Here is a 23,528-nt window from a genome sequence, read left to right on the forward strand (position 1 = left end):
AAAATCGACTGGTTCGAGAGTCGATCTTCCTCCCGGGGACGCGTTGACAAACGATAAATACTCTCCGGCATACACGTCGGTAGTGTAATTTCGCGCAAAGAGAAAAGATCGTTAAGTAATACAACAAGTGGCTGGCAGGGAGCGCGATTGGAAAATCGGTGACACGGTCTTGGAGCACCTCACCAGTTCGGGCCGACGAAATTTTACACCCCCGCGACAGTGTCGTACAACGAGCCCGCGTCGCCCGGGGGTGACTTTCCGCACTTTCAACGTTCCCGCCCCCGCCTCAATTTCCAGCTAAGAGTAAGTACATTTCTCCCTGTTTATGGGGGCGAAAGAAGAAAAGAAGATTGGGCAAGAATTTCAATAAAAGAAACGCGACGATATTCGATTCCGAGTGTGATCGAAATCAGTGCAGTTCGAAGTCGCGGCCGACTTCCCTTCTCGTCTCTCCCCAGCTTTATTCCCCTGGACGAAGGAGACCCTAACGAGCTGAAATTTAATTCGAGAAACCCGACAAGCGAGAAAAGCGAAGGAGTGCGCGAATTCATCGGAAAAAACGCGAAGCCCGTTTGTGAAGGCGGCGCGACTCGACAGACGGTCGGCGCCGCCGTAGACGTGTCTCTGCTCCGGGGAACGACGTGGGAGACCCGGAGCGACGACGCCGAAGTACCAGGCAGGCAGGCAAACAGGCACGCGGGCAGGTACGCAGACAGGCGAGCGGGCAGGCAAGCGGCGGCGGCGTATATTATTGATCAATAAGAGTGAGCGGCTAGCATGGGCGACCCGTGCCGGCGGCACGGCGGAGGCAGCTGTCACTTCCTCCGCGTTTTTACGTCGCGCGCGGATACACGCGCTCGCCGCCGCGCGCGGAACCGTCCCGGTGGCAGCGGCGCGCGTACGTCCTCGCGATCCTGCTGAGAGAGCTGCTCGGCGGGGGGACCGCGGCACAGGGAGGAAGGGGGAGGGAGAGAAGAGGAGAAGAGTGGGTGCGTGTGTAACACACGCATCCGCGTACACGCGTTATACGCGCCGCCAGTCTCGCGCCTACGTCGACTCGTGAAAATACATACGCGCTGTGGAGGGTGAGACACCAGCGAGGGGGAACGCGACGGAGTGAGACGGACAGAGAGCGAGAGAGAAAGAGAGAAGGTGTTACGGATTAAAGGGTGCGCGGGGTGAAGAGAAAGAAGAGAGAGAGAGAGAGGGGCTACAACATGCGTCCGTGGTGAGGATCGTATCCCCGACTGTGCGACATTCGAGGGTGCGCCTTGAAGGGTAGACCGGCCGAGGGAGAGGGGGAGGGTGAAAGAGAGAGAGAAAGACGACGGAGAGAAAGAGAGAGAGAAAAATTTCGTCGTCTCCCGTGTGTTTGGGGCTCTCCCTGGTCGTCGTCGTTGCCGCCGTCGTCGTCGCCGTCGTCGCCGTCGTCATCGCCGTCGTCGCCGTCGTCGTCGTCGTCGTCGCGTACGCGGGACCACCGATGCAGACCCTACGGAAAAAAAACAGTCCGTGCAAGTGTGAGTAGCGATTTCGCCCTCGGTTAACTTGGCGGTGGTGGTGGTGCGCGGGATCTCCCTTCGCGTTGTTCTCCAATTCGTCGCGATTGCATGGCTGGAGTTAATGCATTTTCCGCGAAGGATGAAGAGTGACGTCGGGGGTGGACGGTGCTTCTGGTGACACCCTGTAGATCGCTAGGGGTGCTTCGCGTAATATGGCTTCCTCGCGTTCTCCCGGCGAAGCGGAGGTGCGGGTTTCCCGGTGCTCCGCCGCGCCTCGCACGCGTTGCGCCGCGCGATTCCCGTCGGCGTCCCGGGCGAACGCGCGAGGCCTGACAGAGAAAAGAATCTCGTTCGCATCGTCGAATCTGACGAATTCGCTCGCGCGAGAAACGGCAGTTTCCCGTCGCACGTGTTATCGACCGAGAGTTGCGATTGACGCGAGAGGGTGGCGTTAGGTGTCGCCAGCTGTGCCGTGCGCGTGTTCGGGATTACTACTGGATTTTCAGCGGGCCGCGCGAAAGCGCGTTTATCTCCTTATTCGATTAAACATTAATTGACTCAATGGTGCGTGACGGAACGGAAGTCTCGTGTTCTGCGCGCGAAAATGAATCGGGAGACGCTTCGCCGATTTGATTTCTAGCGAAAATGTTGATTGATTCCAAATGTTAAAAAATGAATGTTACATGTTGACTCATTCGTCGTTTAATCACACGTTATCGAGTCGAATGTTTGCAGCTTTACATATGTAAAATACGAACGTGGAAGGTGCGCATCCATTTGCATTAAACTGCGAAAACGATCGGACGGATAGAGTAAGCGCAGAACGGAGACTGCGAGAATGCAAATCGCTCGTTACATACGTAAATGTACTTTTTGCTGGTAAATTCTTGACGAGTCGTGTCAGCCGACAGCGTTTTTCTATATTTACTCCTCGACCGATCCTCGCCGTTACGTAAATATCAATTATTTGCAAAACAGCGAATAGCGCGCTATAAATGCTGCAGCAGATGTCCGAAAATAAACAGGTGAAGTTTGAATAAGAGGAGTACAGAGAGGGCGAGGGAGAGCGAGGAGAACAGCGATATCCGAGAAGTAATCTTTTCAGCGAAAATATCGAGGAAGGTCATCTCGTTTGTCGCGACAGGAAATTCTATCAAACATTCGATCGCGCGTCTTCGATGTCACTTCTCTCTGATAAATAAATCTAATTGATCGGTGGAAAAACGCGATCGAAATTCCTTCGGCAATAATTACATTACATACCGCGATCGAGAGACGATCGACGTTGTGGCCCGAAAGTGAGGAAGTCACGGATCGCATTGTCATCGCGCGCAATCTCGTCCCATCTCGCGCCGCAATAATAATTGTTACGGGGATGAAGCGCATCTGGCGCGCTTCGAAGCGAGAGCAAGGAAGCCGGCCGCGCGGAAGGAGCGGTTCGATGGCAGGTTCAATTGGTACCGGACGTGTACCTTCGAGTACACGACAGTTGGCGTTCTCCACTCGAAAGCGCGTCGAGTGCCTTCTCGAACAAACGCGACCGGCAGCTTCGGTCATTAGAATCGCGAGGGAACGCGCGCCGTTCGTTTCTCTTCCGTTTGCGCGTTATTTGGCTCCCCGAGGGACTCATCGCACCCTCGCTCGATCGTGTTCTCGTTCGCGTCGACCGCCTTGTGCGCGCGATGTCGCTAATATAATTAACGTCGCGAATAACGCGGTCGCAGTAAACAGTCGGCGAGCGAAGCGAGTCTATTGAATAATTCTATTAATTAGCTGTCACTTTCGCGTTAATAACTGATATCAATTAGCCTCGCGGATATCGTAGTTATCCGAAATTACGAAGGAGGCGCGCGACTCGTTCGTTCGTTCGTCGCACCGTCTCAAATATTTATTCATCTCAGCGCCCGGCGTCGTAATTAATAATCCCCTTGCCAAACATTACCGAGCGCGTGAACGACAATATTGGCACTTCCGTTTTTCAGACGGACGTTACCGCGCGGATATACACGCGCGAAGGGGTCATTATCGTAGCCAGCGAATAGATATCGACCGTATTATCGTGTTTCGTTCCGAACGATTAATTTGGACGCCGGTCTTCGCTGAAGTACTCGAGCGTGTTCCTCTCATTTTATAGTCCCGCCGGTGAAATTGGTCGCGCGACCGATCGATATCGGTTTAACGCATTCGGACCTATCGCCGTCGGATCGTTCTCTTCGGACCTCCTGCGGCTTCAAATACGATAATTCGATCCGAGTCTCCTTCACGAGAGCGCACTGAGCGGGGCCCACACGTCGTGACGTTACAATGAACGCTTCTCCGTGCTCCGGGCTCTCGCATTTTCACGTTACTTCCGCGACGATTCATCCTGCGAACGCGGAGAAGACTCGTTGACACCCCCGACGAAGTTCTGTCTGACAAAACTTGATCCGACGGAAGACCGAAGTTGTTGTTAATATCTTCATTGTTATCGAACAATTGCAGTCGATGACTAAACTTCTGACTCGGACTATATTTAATCTAACGAGAAAAGTTCGACAGTCTGCGAATTCTGTAACATCTGAAACTCTGCAGGAGAAAGGTATATATGTGAGTTTAATGATACAGCTATTTTTTGTTTCGGTTACAATTAACTATGATAATTAGCTGTGATAAATTGAAGAAGAAATAATTTTCAAAACGTTCGCTCACCCGATCTCTTAACTTGGAAACTTTTCATCACAGTTTTATGGAACATTAAATCTTGTACTCAACAATTCTTAAGTATCTCTCACGGGGGTTTCAGAGATTTAAATAAAAATATAATTACACGTTCTTCCTAATGGGATACCTTTAGAGTCAAAGTCGTTTCTCCCGACTGAAACAGAAAATAGCTTTTCAAGCTATTTGGAATTTGCAGGTTGGCAAATTTTCCTCTCTTCTAAAAAAAAAATATTAAGCAGATGATAATAGAATTATTATATCATCCCAGAATACATATTACATATATTATATATAGACTCAGAATTACTTTGATTCGCTTCTCTCATTCATTGCCGGAGAGTTATACTTAACTTTCTCGGCCGAGACATGCCTGATAAAATAATCAACGGGGTTTCTCTTTCAGTCAAAAATGACCCAACCCGCTTTCTTGGGGAGGGTGTGTCATTCAAGGCGAAGCTGATCGGTATCCTGGAGGTGTCAGAAGCACGCGGCGACCGGATGTGCCAGGCGGCCTTGGCTGACCTGAAGATGGCGATTCGCGCCGCGGGGGAGCACAAGCAACGAATCGCCGTTCAGGTCAGCATAGACGGGCTTCGTTTGAGGGACGAGAAGACGGGGGTGAGTTCTAAGATATCGTATTTTTACACTTATCTCAAAATTGATTCATAGCTCTGAAAATAAACGTTTCTCTCGAATGACCGTATATCTTTTGTCCGGCAAACCTGAAACACGTTTCTCGCGACGGCAGAATACTATTTGCAAATAGTAAAATCGTAAATCGACGGTTGAGAATCTTCGTAGCAAACTTTCCGACCGAAGCGAAGTTCGCGTGAAACGTAGAAAATGTAGTCGGGTCGATTTCTCATGTAACCCACAACTATATTTCGTTATTGATCCCCCGCAGGATTGCCTGTATCATCACCCGGTGCACAAAATATCGTTCATAGCTCAGGATATGAGCGATTCGCGAGCTTTCGGTTACATTTTCGGCTCTCCCGACACCGGGCACCGGTTTTTCGGCATTAAGACTGACAAGGCAGCGAGTCAGGTGAGTATCATTTTTTCTTCTTATCGCTCCGAAATCCACTCTTTGTGCTACCATCTAATATACGGCGCGAGGATGCGCGAGCTGTAGACCGGCGTAATCCACGTTTGATTATCGCACTTCTACGCACGTGCGCGCCGCTTTTAAACCTCTCACCGTATCGCTCTCGGCGAACGTACGAAAATCTAATCAAGGCGCGAGCTGCAAGACGAGGAGGGCGGGGGGGGTAGCTATCGAATTGATTTCGCAGCGCGAGAGCGCGTTATCGGGGGCACGCACGAGCGATTACAATTTCGCGGCGGTGCGCGTTCCTACGTCTGCGAGCGCGGTTAAAGTGTGTCAATTATCGGGAACGGGGTTGTGTCGCGGAAGGGTAGCGAGCGAGAGAGAGAGAGAGAGGACAGAGTTAGAGGGAGTCTAGAATGATATTTGCCCAATCCGAGAAGCAATATCGACCCCGACGACCGTAATCCCGGACGCGTATGTAAATAATTGCATTACACCGTTCTGCTCGTCGAATGACGTCGAGTCCGATGCGCGTTCCCCTTGTTTCGCCGCGGGAGATTGTTGCCGGATTGTTCGCTTCGCGCGCGCGCGCTCAAAGGGATCGGCCCGACAACTTCTTGATATTCAAATCCGCCAGTATCCCACTTTCGTGCTCGAACACCGCGCGGTTTAGCCGAGTGGACTTGCGTGTCCCTCTGATACCTTGCATGCTTCCTTCTCACGTGTTGACGAAGAGAGCAAAGGTCGAGATTACAACTTGTAGAACGTCCTCGGTCGGAGAAGGACGACGTCTGTCGACGTGAGAGTTGTCTTACGGTTGTACGTTAAATACTGAAGTTTGGAGCTGGTTGAACATTAGTTCAACGGATAAGATCGCTTCAAGCGAGCGAAAGCAACCACGAGGGGGTGGTGGTTCGTCCGTCGAAATCGATCGCGTGACATCACCGATGTCTTCCCAATCTGATTCACTGGAAAAATACAGAGAAGGAAAGAGAGAGGGGGGACAAGCTTCTTTTCCTCCTTCTTTTATTTTATTTTTTTCACAGAGTTGCCCTACGCAATTTCGCCTGTCCCGATCGAGTGAATAGTTCCGCGAACGTTTCAACGGCGCGGTATTATTCGCACGGTAATGTATTAGCGCGTTCGCGAGCAGCTTTCAGCGAGACACGAAGCTGAGGCGCGATGCGGCGAACAGAACGGAAGTTTACGACGACTAATTGGCCGCGATTAAATCGCGGAATATGTTTAACTGCGTTAGGCGAGAGAGGGACTAGACTTTCACTCTCGATGGGGCACAATTGCCGGGGCCTCAACTCGCAATTCAATAGCGGCGATTATCGCGCGAGAGAATGAAATCAGCCGGGTAGCTCGCGCGACAGGTGGCAAATTAATTCAACAACCTTACGCCTTCATTCAATTTCCAAGTTTAATTTCTGCGCCCGGCTCCTGTAAACGACTCGGTAATCCTCCTAGCCCGTATATACAGCGGTCGCGTTTGACGCGCTGCTGGAGGTTTCAACCGATGCGGAATCGCAGCAAACAGAGGGGTTGCTCGTGGTTGGCGGAAGGCGGCGAAGGTACGAGCGGGACGAAGGACAGGCTTTCGGAAATTACCGCCATCGGGCGTGGCCGGTGTCCTCGCTTTTTTTCCCCCCCGAAGCAAAGAATACTGATGCGCGTTTGTGCGGAAATTTTCGAGAATCTGAGAGACTCTCTCGAGGCTCCGAAAAGATACCCTTGATTAAAGTACGAAGAAGAAAATTAAATCCTCTCCTTATAATTATTCCTCAAAGGCTGTTATTCGTTACGCAAACTTTTAAAAATTTCGTGAGAGAGAAAAGTATCGACAGCCGGGAAAGGGAGCTTGTTAATATCGGAGATAGTTTCTTAAAAAATGAAACGCGTTTAAGTAGCATGTTCTTCCGACAAAATGTTCTCGATGAAGAAATATCGAAGGATACTTGTTTCGGATACGCGAGGTAGACGCTACGACACGCTATGGAAGTGACAAGGAGAACATTTCTTCGACAGGTGGTGATAGCGATGCGCGACTTGTTTCAAGTAGTGTTCGAGCTGAAGAAGAAGGAGATCGAGCTGGCGAAGCAACACATAGAGCAGAATGCCATTAACGCGATTAAATTCCACACCGGCGGCATCTTCGTCGAGCCGGCGCCCGACACCAAGGTAAGTACGGTCCCTCGAAATAATTGCCGCGGCCGAGATATTTGCCGGCTAAATTGTCCTCAAGGGCTCACAGGGTCTCCCTGTTCGTATTTTTTATTCGCTTCTACGTCCCTCTTGTCGCACGGCCCAAGTATCATTGTCCATCGGCATTGTTCATTCCCATAAACACCGGTTAACTTTAACCGATCCCGCGTTTCTTCCCAAAGACGGAACCAGAAGAGAGAGAGAGATAGAGAGAAGGAGAGGAGGATGAAAGTTAGACAATTCAGTAAACTATTCTTGGTTCCAACTCGGGAAGAAGCACCGAAGAATCGGAGTTAAGCGTAAAACTCTGACCGGTTAAAGTTAACTCCAACCGATGTTTGCGAAAACGACTTCTAACAAAAGTCGGTGAACGCTAATCGCATTTGATCGTAATTGTCAGTCGCTGTCTACGCGACGCGATCTTGGCGGGTGAACAGTGAATCGGTTAAACTACGGTACGACGAGACGAGACGTGCAATGTTCCGCGATACACAGGATGTAAACTGTTAAATGCCAGACGCGTTGTGTAACGCGATTTGTCGCAGGGCGCAGCGGGCACGGAGTCCTCGTTTCATCGAATTCGTACGAACAACTGCGAGATCGAGAAGTCCGCCGATCGCAAAAACGAGTCGCAAAGCGGCGTGATTGCGGATTTGCTGGATCTGCAGTTCGAACTGAACTCGCTGCAGCAGGGCATCCATCAGATGGACAAAATTACGCCGGAAAATCCTGTGCCGTCTACCGACGATCTGTTCGAGACCGATCCTTTCGGTGATTCATTCGCGAACATGAAGGTATTGCGACACGCAAACGTCTTCTTCATCTAACACGCAAATAGACGAGATTGTGATCTTACTATCGATGACGGGGAATCATTCCTTTTTTTTTTTTCATCATTGCATGAGGAGCTAGACTTCGGTGACGATCGAGTCCGTTTTATTTTCTGAAAATGCGAGCTTTCCCGGCTGACGCGAATGGAAATTTGTGCGAATGACTATTTCGCCAAAATCGACTCGATCGTTTTTGAAACTAGACGCCTCATGTGCGTCACGTTTTAACCGCGTGGCTCTGTACTTGTTATAGCTTCAAGAGACAGTTCGTCCGATCTTGCCACCGCCCCCTTCCTCGGCGAAGAGAGGGCACCTGGAGCGACAGCACACCGTGCCGGCACCGCCAGCGTCGGCTACTTCCAGCCCGGCGACGACGTTAGTTAGCAAAACGCCACCTCCGCAGAGCACGATTCACTGGTTCGACAAGGAGACCGAAAACCTTTTCAACGACAACGAGCTCGCGGGCCTGACTAAGAGTTCGACGACGCCGAAGAAGGAGCAGGAGGACGTAAGTGTCGGATTGGGAAAGTTATTTCTTCAGAACAATTCACTCGAGAAGTAACGGAGCCGTTACGATTCCCCTTACCTTCCTAACCAAGTTTTAAAGACTCCTTTACACAATTCGCTGCCGAATTCTACATGCACAAGTACAACAGTTCATCCGTTGTCATTACTAAAAGATGTAATTGCGTTATTGTTACGAGTGAGAAAAATAACGCCGAGTCGTTTCTGAGAAAATTAGCTTGCAACGATAACGGTGTTACAACCGTCATCAACTATGGTCTGTCAGCTCGCCAAGAAACTCACTAAAGACTAATGGCCGCCTAACGGTTTCACATGACGCCTTCTTCACAGAGTTCAGCGGAGACTACGCCGCGCAATAATCAGACGAAGAGCCCACAGATCGACGTGTTTACGGAGCTCGATCCCCTCGGAACCGGCTTGATTAGGCCCTACGTGGACAAGAAAGATTTCTTTCAAAACCTGAAGAATCCACCGAAGAAAGTCCTGAAGGACCTGGTGTCCACGAGTTCCAGCGACAGTTTCCCAACCAACTTCAACATCACCACCACGACCAGCTGCCTGGACTCGACGAAGAATGAGCCGTGCACGAAGGACAGCGAGGAGAGCAACTTCGCCAACTTCGACCGATTCGACGAGAACGAGGCGAGAAGTCAGACCTCGTCGGAGAAGAGGGTCGAGTCGCCGCCGAAGAAGGAGATCGTCACGAGGTCGACGCATCATCAGCCGCTCTCGGTGTCTCTTCCGCCGGAGGAGACGCCGTTACCCAAAAGCGCCGCCACTACCACCGTTACGTCCACTAACGCTTCGGGAAGCTCGATTGTGCGAAGCATGGAGAGGGACTCGACGGAATCGACGCACGCGTTGGTGAAGCTGCCCAGCCCGAAGAAGTACCTGCAGTCCGTGCGGAAGCGAGAATTCGACATCGATCTGCCAGCCGGCAAGACGATGGACAGCAAGCCGTTCCCGGTGGACTTCTCGGCGACCAACGAGTCTCCGGCGTCGCCGCTGAGGTCTTGCTCGTCGGACGCGAACTCGCGACTCTCCAGCTCGAGCGCGGAGTTAGATCTGGCGCCGGAGCCGCCGCCCAGAGACGCAGGTGGTATCATGATCAATCCGCCGCCGTTACCGCCGAAGAAGCAAGGTGCCAGGGGAGGAATGAGACCGCCACCTAGACCTCCGCACGGCGGTGGGACACACTTTCACTACGACTTCCCGGAGCGCGAGGCCTCGCCGTCACCCACGAGGATCATCGCCGACAGGAACAAGAGTCCGCCGAGGGAGCTGAAGAGCCAGTTCGACGACAACTTCAGCCCGCCTCCGCAGATGCCCACTCGATCGGATTTTATCAGCACGATGACCACCTCGGCCTTCGAGGACTCCTTTAGCTCGATGATACCGACCGCGTCGTTGTCTTCGCTTTTCACCGGTAGCACCGCCGCGCCGGTAGAATCGAAGAAGACTAAGCCGTCGCTCGATATCACTCTCAGTCAGTTGACGTCGTCGAATTTGGACGACTTGGCTTCCAGTCTCGAAATGACTGTTCTGCAGCTGACGAGTTTGACCTTGCAGCAGCTCACTGAGTGCCTGGCGAATTTGACGGCGAAGGAGGTGGCTACTGGAGACACGGAAGAAAGTGTCACGCCGCAATCGACGACGAGTACGACGAAAGAGCAAACGGTCCCAGTTAAGCCCGTGATGTCGAAGCCGCTGGAGACGACGTCTTTTCTGTCTTCGGAGCCCTTCAAGCCTGGTTGCGAGTCGGAGCCGAAGCAAGACGCCACGTACGACAAATACGCGGTCTTCCGAGAGCTGCTGGAGATGGAGCAGATGGAGCAGCGGAACGAGGAGGCTATGATGGAAGAGACGGAGGAGGAATCGAACGAAGGGCGAGCTTCTTCCGACGAAGTGGAGGTCCAGCCGGAAATGCGGGCAGTCGAGAGCACTTCGGACTCCATAGCTTCTTTGGTGAATCTGACCGTGAAGTTACCGCCCAAGAGCGAAGATCTCTTAAAGGAAGAACCCGTGGGAAGACTCGTCGACGATACGAGCGGCTCTTTCGTAGATTCGATGGTGGAGAAAGAAAAGCCGGCGGAAGACAAAGACGCGGAAAGGGAGAACGAAGCGATGGCGGAGGTGGACGTGACGTCCGACTCTTCCACGGTCCAACAAACGGAGATAGACGTCGAGGACGACACAGAGAAGACGCAGACGATCATGGACGTGGAGGAGAAGGCGGAGAACTCGGAGAAAGGCAGCGACGCTAACGACACGTCCGACAAAGTAGGCTCAGACATCCTCAACGAAGAGACGAACGGCTCCTCCGTGGCTGAGAGGTCCTCCGAGGTGAAGTCTTCGGCGTCGACGTCGAGCGACAGGTACGCCGCCCTGCGGGAGATCATCGGTGAGCCGGAACCGCCGATGAAGAAAGACGACGAGGAAATGATGAGCTCCGCTCGAGCGTCGCCGGTGATACTCCCGCAATCGACTCAGCCGAAGAGCTTGGCCGAGGTGGAGTTGTTGAATCTGTTCTCGGATAACCTGCCGCCGCCGTCGAGTCCGAACATATCAGTGAAGAAGGACGACGACCTGAAGACCGTGGCGATGGACATCTTCGAGGAGATCAAAATGTTGAATACCGGCACGCATCGCGCCAAGGACACCAAGCCGTCTACGTCGTCGGGCTTCGAGGATGTGTTCTGTCCGTTCACGGAGACGTCGTCGAGGCCGGACGACAAAGAAGACGGTAACTGGGCCAAGTTCGACACGAGCATCTTCGGCTCGGACAGGTCGTCCTGCGAAGGACAACGGTCGATAGGCGGTACTTCGCCGTGGTCACCCGACGGTAAGGATTTCCACCGGGAAGTGCCGTTCAAAGGCAGCAGCGGATATCGACACTCCGGTGACAGCGACAACGAATGGAAAGACGAAGAGGAGAGCGAGGAGAGCAACGGTAGGGTGCGTGGGGACGGCAGGTTCTGGTCCGGCTCGCGACATCCGCGTTTCGACGCGCCGGGTTTCGAGGAGAGGTCGTTCTACGAGGAGGGCGATAAGCGCGATCGCAGCTTCCGCGAGAGGATGGGCAGGAAGTCGCGGGCGGCACCCTGGACGAAAAGCACTGGCCACCGACCGCGCGATCCTTCGCCTTGGCATGAGGAGGGTCAATGGGAAGACGAGCCGAGGCGGTATCCGCACAGGAAAGTGCCCTACAAGGACGATGAGGATCAGTATGAGGCGCACTGGAAATGCAGACCGAAGCCGCAGGGTCGTTGCAACTGGAGCCATGACGTTCACGGCTCCTACTACGACGATGAGCGCAAACGGAAGCTGATGCTGTGGAACGAGGAGCTGGAACGTTTCGGTAGTCAAGAGAGCATGGGTTACGACGAGGAGGACAGATGGAGCAGGAGGAGGTACGACAGGCGAAGGTGGGAGGAGGACCCTAGATTCTGGGCGAGAAGAGGCCCGCCCGACGCTGATTACCCGATGAGAGACGCGTACTACTATTACCGCGACAGACCTCACGACTACCCGTCCACTTGGGACGAAGAGTATGGTCCGGAGCGTCCAGGGGACGACTCGCCTAGGTATAATCCGGCAGGCAGGAAGAGGCACTGGCCGAAGAGACCTAATAGCGCAAACGAGGGTCGCAATTCCGACATGGTGTACGCGGACCCGCGTAAATTCGGCGCTTCCAGGTTAGTGCTGGCTAATTTCACGTATCTGCATGGGAAAAACGATTCCGTTGGTATGGTAACTGAATCTTTTATTACCCGAGGACTATTCAGCCAATCGCTCTCAGTTGTCTCAATCGAGTTTTAATGCAACTGAGAAGAAAAGAAAATGCTCACACAAATGTTTTCAGTTTCTTGTCATTTCTTGTCGCCGAGTTTTCATCCAGTCGCTCTTCAGTCGACCGAGCTTTTTCTTCCGTATAGATTCCCCCGAATGTCCGGTTATTTCAAACGTTACTTATTTATCGATTTTCTTTAAGATAAGAAATAATGAACAAATATAGAAGGATTTTTAAGTGGCCGAATGACGTAAAATGTTTGTCTCGATTGCTAAATGTTCGCGACGCAACTAGTATAATTGCTTACCGCTCGGATATCGGGGTAGCGTCCGTAAGTCTCGGATACTATCTAGGTATTCAGGTATGCAAATACTCGGGTTATAACGGCAGCACTACTTCAGGTCCGAGTGCAGCGACAACGATTCGGACCCGTATCTGGGCCTGCGATCCTCCCAACGCTCCCGAAGCCGCGAGAGTTACTGGGGTAGCGATCAGGAATACGACAGTTGGGTGGAACGGCCGTACTGGTCGGAGGGTCCCGATTCTAAGAGCGAAACGTTCCATCGCAAGAGGATAGCGAGGCACAAAACGCGACCGAGCCAAAAGACACAGAGCCCGTTCGAGGACGACTTCGCGCAGAGCGTGGAGCACGTGGAGCCGGCAGCGGCCGGTCCGGTCGAGCCCTTGGCACCGGTAGATACGCGTATACGAGCGGAGGTCGCCGATCAGAAGCGAGAACCACCACCACCCAGTCCTTCGTCCGGCATCAGATGTCCGAAGGATCATCCCAGGAGAGATATCAGCAGGGAGTATAGCAAGCGGTCGAGCTACTTCGAGGACGATCTCACGCCGACGGCGAGCGCCTCAAGCGACGCCTCCGACAGGCAGAGGCTGTCCGCCGACCTGAAAGCCACACCGGAGGAGTTGCCGAGCGACACGAAGGAGCCGCAGCAGCCGATCGACGGCTTCGTCTCCGAAGACAGCGGCCGCGACTCCTTCTTCAACGGCGACCTGAGGTTCGACGACGACGCCTTCGTCTTCAAATCCGAGCTGGAGGACAACGTGCCGGACCATCGTGCCACCACGTTGCCCTTGAAAAATTCTAGGCAGAAGTACGGACCGGGGAACAATAATAACAATAACAAGGCGAGCAGGAGCGACCAGTACATCAGGAAGTCGGAATCGGTCAACATTTTTGCACGCGAGAGCGACCCGTTCGACGGCGACGATTTCTTCAACTGATTCCCCGAGCCATGACGGCGACGAGCGACGGAAGGGAGGGAAACCCCGCGCTGAGCGCTCGGTGACGCTCCACTGGGACGTTTCCGTCGCGCGCCCGGGATACGTCGGCGGATCGTGAAGGAACGGTGAAGCCTCGCTACGGCAATACTTCGTTCTCGTCGAACCCAGCTAGAGCAATTTTAACGTAGCGAAATTGACGCGTCGCGTGAGTGCTTGCGTGCGCTGCTCGCACGTCCTCGGAAGTATTGTTAATAGTGAACTTTCGCCGCGCTTGTCTCACACCATGAAACTCATTCTTCTGGAGATCTGTTCTGGTCCGTCGATTTGATATTATTACGAGATTTCGTTGTAAAACTTTATGCTCCGGATTCGTTTAGGACATCCACGCGTTTCGCCCGGAAGTAGGATCGTTTCAGTCGCGAGAAAAGAGCCGAGAATGTCAGTTTCAAGATCTGTCGTTGAAGGTCGACGATCGTTCAAATCATTCCGTTCGAGATTACCGACTATATGAGATTAATCCGACATACACAACCGTTTCCGAAGGAACTAGTCACTGTTTTAACGAATTTGTATATAATATAGTTGATGTTAGGATCTCTCTCTCTCTCTCCCCCTCCTCTCTCTCTTTTTCTCTATCTCTCTGTATGCAAAGAGATTCTACATAATTTCCTACAGTTGCGTGATTGTTAATTGTCATTTAATTTGACAGGATCATGTCGTAACGCAACAACGATACGGTTGCTTCGTCGTCACGGCAAGCGTCAGAATGCGGTTCAATTGTAACCGTCTGAACGAACGACTCTAGTCACGTGCGCAACCGTTGCGTTGGGAGCTTTGCGAGAAAGGTCAAGCTATCGCAACTAATAGCGCGCGTATTGGGGAAATCAAAACATGATTTTTATACATTTTTAACTAGCACGGATCGATTATATACTTTTTGCATTAGGCATTCGCATCGACGACGATGTGTATTCTTCTGCAAGCTCCCCTTCGATTCGTCGTTCGGTTACGCTACCGAGAAATCGCTCTCGCGCACGAGAGAGACCTCGAGAAAGATAGAATTACGTTCACACGCATGACTGTTATGTTGCGTTCGTCGTATTTTAGCGTCTAGTCGACCAAACTGGCGCGAGTACGAAGCATTTTTATGCGAATAAGGCCGGATTGGAGAGAAAAGCTCATCCGAGAAATCGTATCTCACACGATACGACGGTTGGTCGATATACAATGTTGCAATGTCGTTTGCTATTTCCGGAAAACGTATTCTTTGTGGCTTGAATGTATGTTACTCCCTGTTCTCTGAGATCACGAATGAAGATTGCCTGTTGTAGTAAGTGTAAAACAGGATATACGTGAGCGTACGTATCGGTTTTTCGTACGACGTACACACGTTTCAAGTTATAAAGATCCAAGTCGCTCTGCAATTTTTCCAATCCAATCCGGATTTACACGCAGGACGCGCCGTTTGCCAAGGTTTATTGCAATTCCTCGCTCCTCTATTCGCATGATTTCAATCGACGAGTATTTTACACTAGTCACCGAACAATTACTCAGCGATCACGCCGACATTTTACACTGTGTATTGTATTTATGTAATAATAGTGGTAAATTATTTATCATCGTTTAATGATTACCCGACACTGTAATTGCGATTACGCGTCAAAATGATAACGACAATACCGCTTCAATACGGCAATTCGATTCCCCTTGTCCCAAAATCCGTGGAATTTGTTAATACGGCAGACGATCAATTATATATATATACATATAATCGTGCAAATCCAAACCACGCTGTTTTTACATGCGACTTTTTGAGAGATCGTGTAGATACTTTTACTGCGAGTCTGCGATGGTCGACGACGGAAAGAAATCGTAGCGGAGATTGTATAAAATAAAAATGAAAACAAGAAAAAGAGAGCGTGTCGGCGACACGTGGCGTGTCTTCGGCAAACTGAATGATAATTACGAAAACAATAATTTGACGATTTTAAGGCTTTTCAACGCTCTGTGTACACTCGAAAGCTTTCCTGTCGAGAATCGCTCTCCGAAAACGATAAATAATCGAGCCTAAAAGACCGTATTAGTCTCTCTGTGTCACATTAATGGTATGAATGCAAATGATAAACTTACACCTCGTGTCTCAAAGGAGAATTCATTAGAACGAAATTTGATTTGATTTGCTTTGCAAGAAGTGACTCTCTTCTGACGGCAAGCGGATAAGATCGATGTATGTGACGATTACTTTCACGACGATTAAGGATATATGTTCCTTTTCTTTTTCTGGAATTTCATTTAAGTACCCAACTATGATACAATAAATCTTTGCCATACGTGAAACTGCCTTTGTGGGGATCCTGCTTGATTACTAACTTTCGTTTAAGAGCTGACGTGCAAGATAAGAATCACGTAAGTATGTGATTGCGTCCTTAATCTCTATTGATGAAAAAGAAGAAACCAATCATCATTCACGCAACAAGGAATGTGCACAATCTCAGATTATTTGTCAAAATTCGGTTATCTGTTTATTTATTATTTTCATCACAGAAATATTTTATCTCTCTCGTCGGAAAAGTTAAAAATTAATAAAATTAAAGATTAAAATCATTTCAGAGAGCCCGCAGAGGGCTCTGTCATATGGTAGCATTTTGCAATTCCTTACAGACGTGCGCGTCTCGTTTTCTCGCGAGGTCCTTCTTTCTCTTCGCGACCGATGAAAACAAACTGACAGATAATACAGGCGTTGACAGGCGTCGATCAGGTGGCGACATCGTTATCGACGTCGTCGACGGATCTTCGAACGGCAGATCCCTCCCGCGCGTGTACCGCCACCCCGTTTCTTGATTCGGCAGCGCACAATGCACAATAAAAGAGCATTAGATCGCCTGCTTTGTCGAGAACGGCTGGCACGACTTCTCGCAACAATGGCGCGGCCTCCACTCGGCCACGGTGCTTGAAACACCTGGCAAACAAGGAAACAATGCGCCCCACGAGCCGCACTTCGACGGGATTTCGCGCATTTGGGGTGCGCGCACGCTAACAAATTATCACCCCCGCCCTGCCTTACCGTGCTAGTCTCACCCTCGTCTCTCTTTCTCCCTCGTTCTACGTATTTCTCGCGCTTCTCACCCCCTCTCTCGACGTTCCATCGTGAATTTCAACATGCGGTAAAGGTACAAAAATTCAATGCTCTCCAAGATCACGAAAACAATTGCTATGTTGTATATCCTAAAATAAATGATTTGTTTTGCGTGCTTTTGCAGCCATCGTCGGATGACTGATTAGATTTCGTGGAGAAAAGAGCGAACTTTGGACTTCTGAGGACAATCTTTTTACGGCGGTGCTGGTCACTACGGAAATTAAAATCCCTCGTAAAAACGAAAGTAATAAATCAAATATATATTAACTGCGTATTTCGTGGTGATGTAAACTAGTTACGAAAAGTCGGAAACGTCCGAATGTATCGTAAAAGTAACGTCAGGTTCGCGGTGTTGCCCTCAAGATGTGGATAATGTTAACCGAAACGAATAATTCCAAAACGATCTCGTCGTACGCGGTGTTAGTGAAGCGAAGTGAACAGAGCGCAAAACGCGACGCTTTTGCGCGTAAGGTGACGCACAGGGGGCGGAAAGCTGCAGAATCGCGGGGCTGAAGAAGAGAAGATCAACCCGCATGTGCTCGTACATACTCGAAAACGAAAAGTACTTTCGGCGGCCGGCCGGGCGCGGAGGCGGAAGCTATAAAATGCACCCCGACGGCGGCGCGCCCTCCTCGGCCAAATGCAACTCTGAAAAGCCACGAGAAATGTTTGTAATTGGGATCGTTGGCCCGTCTACTCTCCCCACGTGCTCGAGAGAGCATGCCCCCTTTTTGCTCGAGTGCCGTGCGCGTCCGCGAACGCTTTTGCGATACCCGCCGGCGTTTTATTTCGTTAGAACGCGATACGTTTTACCGGGTGACTCGCGAAGACACAGCGTGATCTTGGAATCCGATTTCACGGAATTCGGACGAGCTGCTTTAGCTGGGAAAGCTCGCAAACGCCGGCTGAACAACCGTGGAACCTGCGGTAGTTTAAATCCCGGGAAAAAGATAGTTTGTGACTGATAACTGCAATACTGATACATGAAGTGATACATGCGAGCGCAATCGACTAACTTGTCAATACGAAATTTGGAAATCTCTACATTTCTACATTTCTAATTAAAATCGACAAATTTGCAGTTTCGAAAAAAATTGCTATCATCGGTGCTCGCAGATTAATTTCTACGACATACATCAATGATAAATCGCGATTTTCCCGAATAATGATTAATTCAAAAGACTGCGAGAGGTTTATCATAATAAATCTTGAGAACAATCGTTCGGTATTTTCACGAACTTTCGTTTATTATTCATTCATCAGAGATAACCGGCGAATCGTGCGACGCGGCGTTTCGCAACGAGAGGCGCGGTAATGGAGTGTCCCCGTGAAAAAGCTGCGATCGCTGGTAATTCGTCCGTCAAGTATTTCCCACTTACATAATGACGATGGCATCGTTAGCGTCGCGCGCCAACGATGTGTCCATCAATATTTCATAAGTCTCGCAAAAGCGTCGAGTGTTTACCGCGTCCCGAGCAACGAATCCTCGATCTCGTTCGCCGGATAGGCCGTAAGTGTGCTCCCCGCCGGCAAATTTGCATTGAATTGAATTTCAGATTCGGATCGCGGCTTCACCGCAATCGGGCCGTCGAGGGGGTTCCTCTCCGGACCCCTGCCGCCCGTCTTTCTTCAATCTGCGCGAAATCGAATGAGACAATATACGGGGTGAGCCGCGTAATAACTCGATAACTATCCGTGTACCTCTTCTTGCCGGTGTAGCGAACTAAATTTCTTCGTCCGAATAATTCGAAATCGATCGAGACGAGGCCGGTCGAGTGTCGCCGCTCTATTGTCGTTAACGCTCGCGTCAGTACACCGGCGTTACGAGCCGAAAACCGGCAAGTGGTCGTATACAAACGGCCACGATGCGTCATGCGGACGATTCGGCCGCGACAAGGCGAATCTCCGGTTTACCGTCTCTGCACCGCATAGGTAAATGGCTGTTCTCTCTCGACGCGGTGCGGCAAAACGACGAGCGGGGATGGGTGGACAAAAGTGGAGACGGACGGTGGCGGACGGGGTACGGCCGAGGCTCTCGACTAAGGAAAGTAGCAGTAGAAGGAGGAGGAGGAAAGGGAAGGGGGAATCCACGACGAAGCGGGAAAACGACGTCTTGGAAAAGGTGCAAAGCCGACAGTATTCTTTGTAGCGGGGGATATTCGCCTTGTGCCGCCAAGACCTCTTCGCACTTCTTTACCTTTCCGCACTACCCCCACCTTGTTTTCCCCCTCCCCGGCGCTTTCGATTTCCTTGCACGGCACCTCCTACACCCTCGGGACGACGAAGACGACGACAACCACTACTAACATCATCGTCACCACCACCGTCTCTTCGACAACGAGCGGCTAGTAGTAGCGGCGGCTTACTTCTCCGCCCACGCCTGGATCCCTCGACCGACTGGAGGCTCTTTCGACACGGGATATTTACCAACATCCAAGATGGCGGTATAATCTCGCCGGCTTTTCGTGAGAAGGGCCGACGACGACGACGAATTATCCGCATCGCAGTGCGGTCCCTTTCCGCCGGTAAACACTCGCTCTTTCGCCGCTCGCGCTCCTCCACGATTCTTAGCGACTTCGCGTCCTCTCTTCTTCTTCTTCTCTTTCAAAATCCCTTTGTGGGCTTTGTGCTGCTCCGCGTCATACTGGGGTCACCGCAAAGCGGCGGCTGGCTGCGGCTGCGCTCGATTTCTCGACGCGTCGCTCTCTCGCGAAAGAGAGACGGAGAGAGAAATCGAGAATTTTAGGTCGGTATGTATGTAAGATGCGTCAGCGCTTCCTTAAATCCGCGAGTCTCTTTGCGATGCGCGAAAGGCGCGAGTATCTCTGAAGAGCTCGTATTTCACTGCGGAGTAGAAACTGTGTGTGTGGGTATCGCGCTTCGGTGTCGAGCTTTTATATTAAGCGGTTCGATCGGTTCCCACGAAAATTGGCCAAATCGAATCAGCGATCTGTCGAGTCTAACAGCAGTAAACCGACGAACGAGTTTCCTCCGCTGTTCGTAGTTTCGTAGCCGCGAGTATAAAGTCGACACCCGATCGCGGTTCGCTCTGGAATTTCCACAAGATTTCGTCCGAGGGTAGTACGGGTGAGAGAGGGCGAGAGGGGAGGGGAAGAAATCAGGAGGTAAATACGAGGAACGGCGAGAGTCCAGGGTAAGAAGCAATCGAATCGAATGGTGGAACTCTCGGAATCCGCAATCCGCCGCGAAGTGAATGGCGAACCTCGAAGAGTTCTATACCGGCTCCGCGCCTCCCCCTTCCCATTCTGCCGTCGGTCTTAACCTAACCAGAACTTGAGATTAAGGCGGTAATCGCTGAATCGGCAAGGGAGACGGAAAGGCGGAGCTCTTCCGACACCTTTCCGTCGATATTCGCGCGCGAAAGAAAGAGGACGCCGGCGGAACCGCCTGAAAATATTTTTACTGCCGCGCCGTGTGAACGACTTCATTTCTTTTGCGCTGTAAGACGTGATTGTTACTCCGAAAAAATAAATAAATCTGCTAAAAATAAAAAATGGTTTCAACGTTGACCACGTTGGAACGTTGTTGGCGTTCGCGATTCCGGAGATTCCGCAATATGTTCCACGGGAAGAAAGTTTGGTTGCGTTAATTAGAAATGGAACAACTACGTTTTGGCTGAAGGAAACCTAATTTCTGGTTATAAGAATTACATTTGGGTCATCAAAGACCAGAAATTTTGTTTCCTTCGACCAAAACGCATCTGGTTGTTTTGGTTAATGCAGCCAAATTTTTCTTCCGTTTTCTCCTTTCGCTGATTTTTTCGATTCGCGAAATGCGTCGTTGTTCCAGAACGTCGAGGCGTCAAGTCAGCTCGCGAATTATAAGCGATCGGAAGTGAAGTGTTCGAATGGATACTGCGATACTCTTGAATAATAATAATAATAATCTTCGCTCGCGCATCTCGCATTGTAGGTTTTCAGAGATACAACGGCACAATATGCGACATTAACATTAGCACGAGCGATATTGAAATCCGACGCGCGAAGAGCGCGACAAAGAAGCGGAAGCGTGTGAGAGCGCGGCGGGCGCTGTAGTTGCCGAAGAGTTTCGCTCGTACGTGGAGTAAGTGCAATAATACCAGATTATTGGCACCGCAAAGCCATGCGTACAGGTAAACACAATATTCGCTCTCGGCTCGGTTCTGTGAACCGATAGTGCGCCCAGGTAGACTCGCATCCGCGTCTATATATCGCGGTTCTGCCGTTTCCGTCCCTCACAGCGGACGCCCCGTCTCTGCTTCTCTTGCTCTCTCGCTGGTACACTGGGCGTCGCGAATGCGGGAACGTACTCGGGAGAGGATGCGTCGAAGTGACTCGAATATTAAATTAAAACGAAGAGCTCAGATAATTTAGTGGCAACCTTAACTTCGTACCCACGTGGCTTCTATAATTGATCGGATGAATTCTTCTTTGACGCATCATCAGATATTTATTCGTGATTCATGCAACATCTTCACGATACTATACACGTGCGATGTACGTGAAGAGAAATAATCAAAACTGAGCAACAGCCGACTGACTTTGACACGTGTCGGCTGCATCGATATTTATACACGATGAGGCGGGTTCGATTAGAGCCTGTTTAGCAAATGTTGAGGCATTTATGACGCCCAATGTACATTCGCGTGCTCCTCGCGTTCGTCTCTCACCCCTCGCGTGATCTCGCTTTTGCTCCCTCCCCCTCATCTCTCTGCCGCTCGCTCTCACCCTCCTTCCCTCTCTCTGTCCCTCTCTCTCTCTATGTACCGCTATGGCGTAATACAGATTCTATTTGAGCCGCCTCAGGGAAGTTAACTTGTGATGCGTGCAGCTCGTCTCGCTCTGTTGGCGATTCTACGGATCTAGTCGTTGGTTGCAGCGCTCCCACGATGAAAATGCGACGCGATAATGGCGCTTAGTTATATCCTTAACCTTTGCGCAGCGTCGCGTCGAGTTGCTTTTTACAGATTATCAATAAAAAAGGCGGAGATGCACGCATCTCGCTGCTGTCGCGATGTTTGGTCTCGGAGGTGAGTTGAGAATAACCGTACCGTTTTACAGTCGTCGCAATTTTAATTTTAACGACGAATTACTCCATAAAGAATTACAGTCGACTTTGATATTTGAGGTCAAGGGGTAGCCTTCGAACTTAAACGATCGAAGGTACAAGAGTACGCTCATAAATCAAGTTATTCGAAGTAGAAAAGTAGCGTCGAGTTGAGCGGACAAAGAGAATAATACCATGTGAGGGCGGACGCGACATATTCGAAAATATTTGGGCGTTGTTTATATCTGACATCTCTCTTGAGCCTTGATTTAACTGCAATCTCTACGGCAATCAAGTACCAACGGATTCGGGCAACGTCGTTCTTTCTGACACTTCATAAAATGTATGCGTTGATACGCGGGGTTCGCGTTTAATGATCATATCGAACGTGGAAAACATTTTCTGGTTGCGGCGTTTGCAACAAAAAGAGGGGGGAGGAGAGCAAGAGAGAGAGAGAGAGAAATAAAAAGAAGAGAAAAAGAGGAACGCGACCTCGTCGCAAAATTGGTATCCGCGAGCGATCGCTCGCACGAAGGTCGCGTCGTCGGCGAACGTTCGCTCGCTCGCGATCGCTCGCAGATCCGCGCTCGCGGCTCGCGCTCCTCCACCTTCATCCCGCCGCTCAAAGCAAATCAGCCCCCGGAGTGTTACAATTTCGCCCTCCCAAGCCCCGGGCCCCCGCCTCGAAAGTCCCTTTAACTATCCCGCTATTTTCCTAACTCCCGTCCTAACCCCCTCCGGGGCTTTCTCCTCGTCACCACGTAGCCGCTCCTCCACCCTCGCCAGCCAGGGTGGAAACGCGTCGGTCCGAGCTCGGCGACGGTGGGGTGGCTTCGTCTAACGGGGTGCGAGAACGTGGGGGTTGAAGCGCCCGCCCATTGGTCCGCCCACGTAGGACCGGAGCGGCCACGTCGAATCAATCCGAGCCTCGATCTCACCCTGTAGACGATCCTACGCTCGCGATCGCGTTCACCCTTCGCCGTCGTCGTCTGCGGGCTCGCAACGTCCCCGTGCTGATCGTCTTAACCTCGAAAACTACCGCGTTCTCCGTTCGCCAAGTTCAAGAGCGAGAAAGGCTCGCGAAGCCTCACGAGGACGTCGCGGATGATTCGTACACGGAGTTTCGATGTAAACCACCGAAGTCGAGCCCTGAAGAACAATTTCATCGAAGTCGAGATCGTGGAGGGTCCGTTCCCTCCGACGAAGAGAACCGGTCGTGTGAGATTATTTTGTAGCGAGTGAGTTGGCAGGAGAAGATACCGAGGCGAACTCGGCGGATTAATTTAGTCCGGGTTAAAAGCTGCTCATCGAGTGTCTGTTTCTGAAAGAAGGGAAAAGTCAGTCGATCTCGTGATAGCGAGATCCGCTTGGAAAGGTCCGTCGGGTTCCGGTTAGAAGAACGTCGATGGAAGAAGGTGGAACGATGGAACGTGTCCTCGTAGACGAACCGCGAGAAACATCCTTGACGGTGCGCGGGACTGACGCGTGCGACGCAGTT

The 23,528-nt window shown here is 51.1% G+C and overlaps 1 protein-coding gene and 1 long non-coding RNA gene across 3 annotated transcripts in view; one reads left to right on the forward strand and one right to left on the reverse strand.

The window, feature by feature from the left end:
- Nucleotides 1–1,473: 1,473 nt before the first annotated feature.
- On the forward strand, nt 1,474–16,185 carry LOC106743462 (protein disabled). Of its 2 annotated transcripts, XM_014617320.1 has the most exons (8): nt 1,474–1,520; nt 4,606–4,820; nt 5,107–5,250; nt 7,285–7,437; nt 8,007–8,255; nt 8,545–8,799; nt 9,147–12,511; nt 13,008–16,185. In XM_014617320.1, exons 1-8 carry the CDS (start codon nt 1,484–1,486, stop codon nt 13,846–13,848), a joined length of 5,259 nt encoding a protein of 1,752 aa, XP_014472806.1. In that variant the 5' UTR covers nt 1,474–1,483; the 3' UTR covers nt 13,849–16,185. The 2 variants fall into 2 exon arrangements, with proteins under 2 accessions (XP_014472806.1, XP_014472807.1); XM_014617321.1 differs by lacking the exon at nt 8,007–8,255.
- LOC106743467 overlaps nt 1,486–23,528 on the reverse strand; it is a 45,429-nt gene continuing 23,386 nt past the window's right edge. The window contains exon 3 of the long non-coding RNA XR_001374369.1: nt 1,486–1,831. This is a non-coding gene — a long non-coding RNA (uncharacterized LOC106743467). The remainder of the gene's footprint in view (nt 1,832–23,528) is intronic.

The sequence above is a fragment of the Dinoponera quadriceps genome, unplaced genomic scaffold (genome assembly GCF_001313825.1).
Source record: "Dinoponera quadriceps isolate SergipeBrazil2010 unplaced genomic scaffold, ASM131382v1 scaffold1069, whole genome shotgun sequence".
NCBI classification, from domain to species: Eukaryota; Metazoa; Arthropoda; class Insecta; order Hymenoptera; family Formicidae; genus Dinoponera; species Dinoponera quadriceps.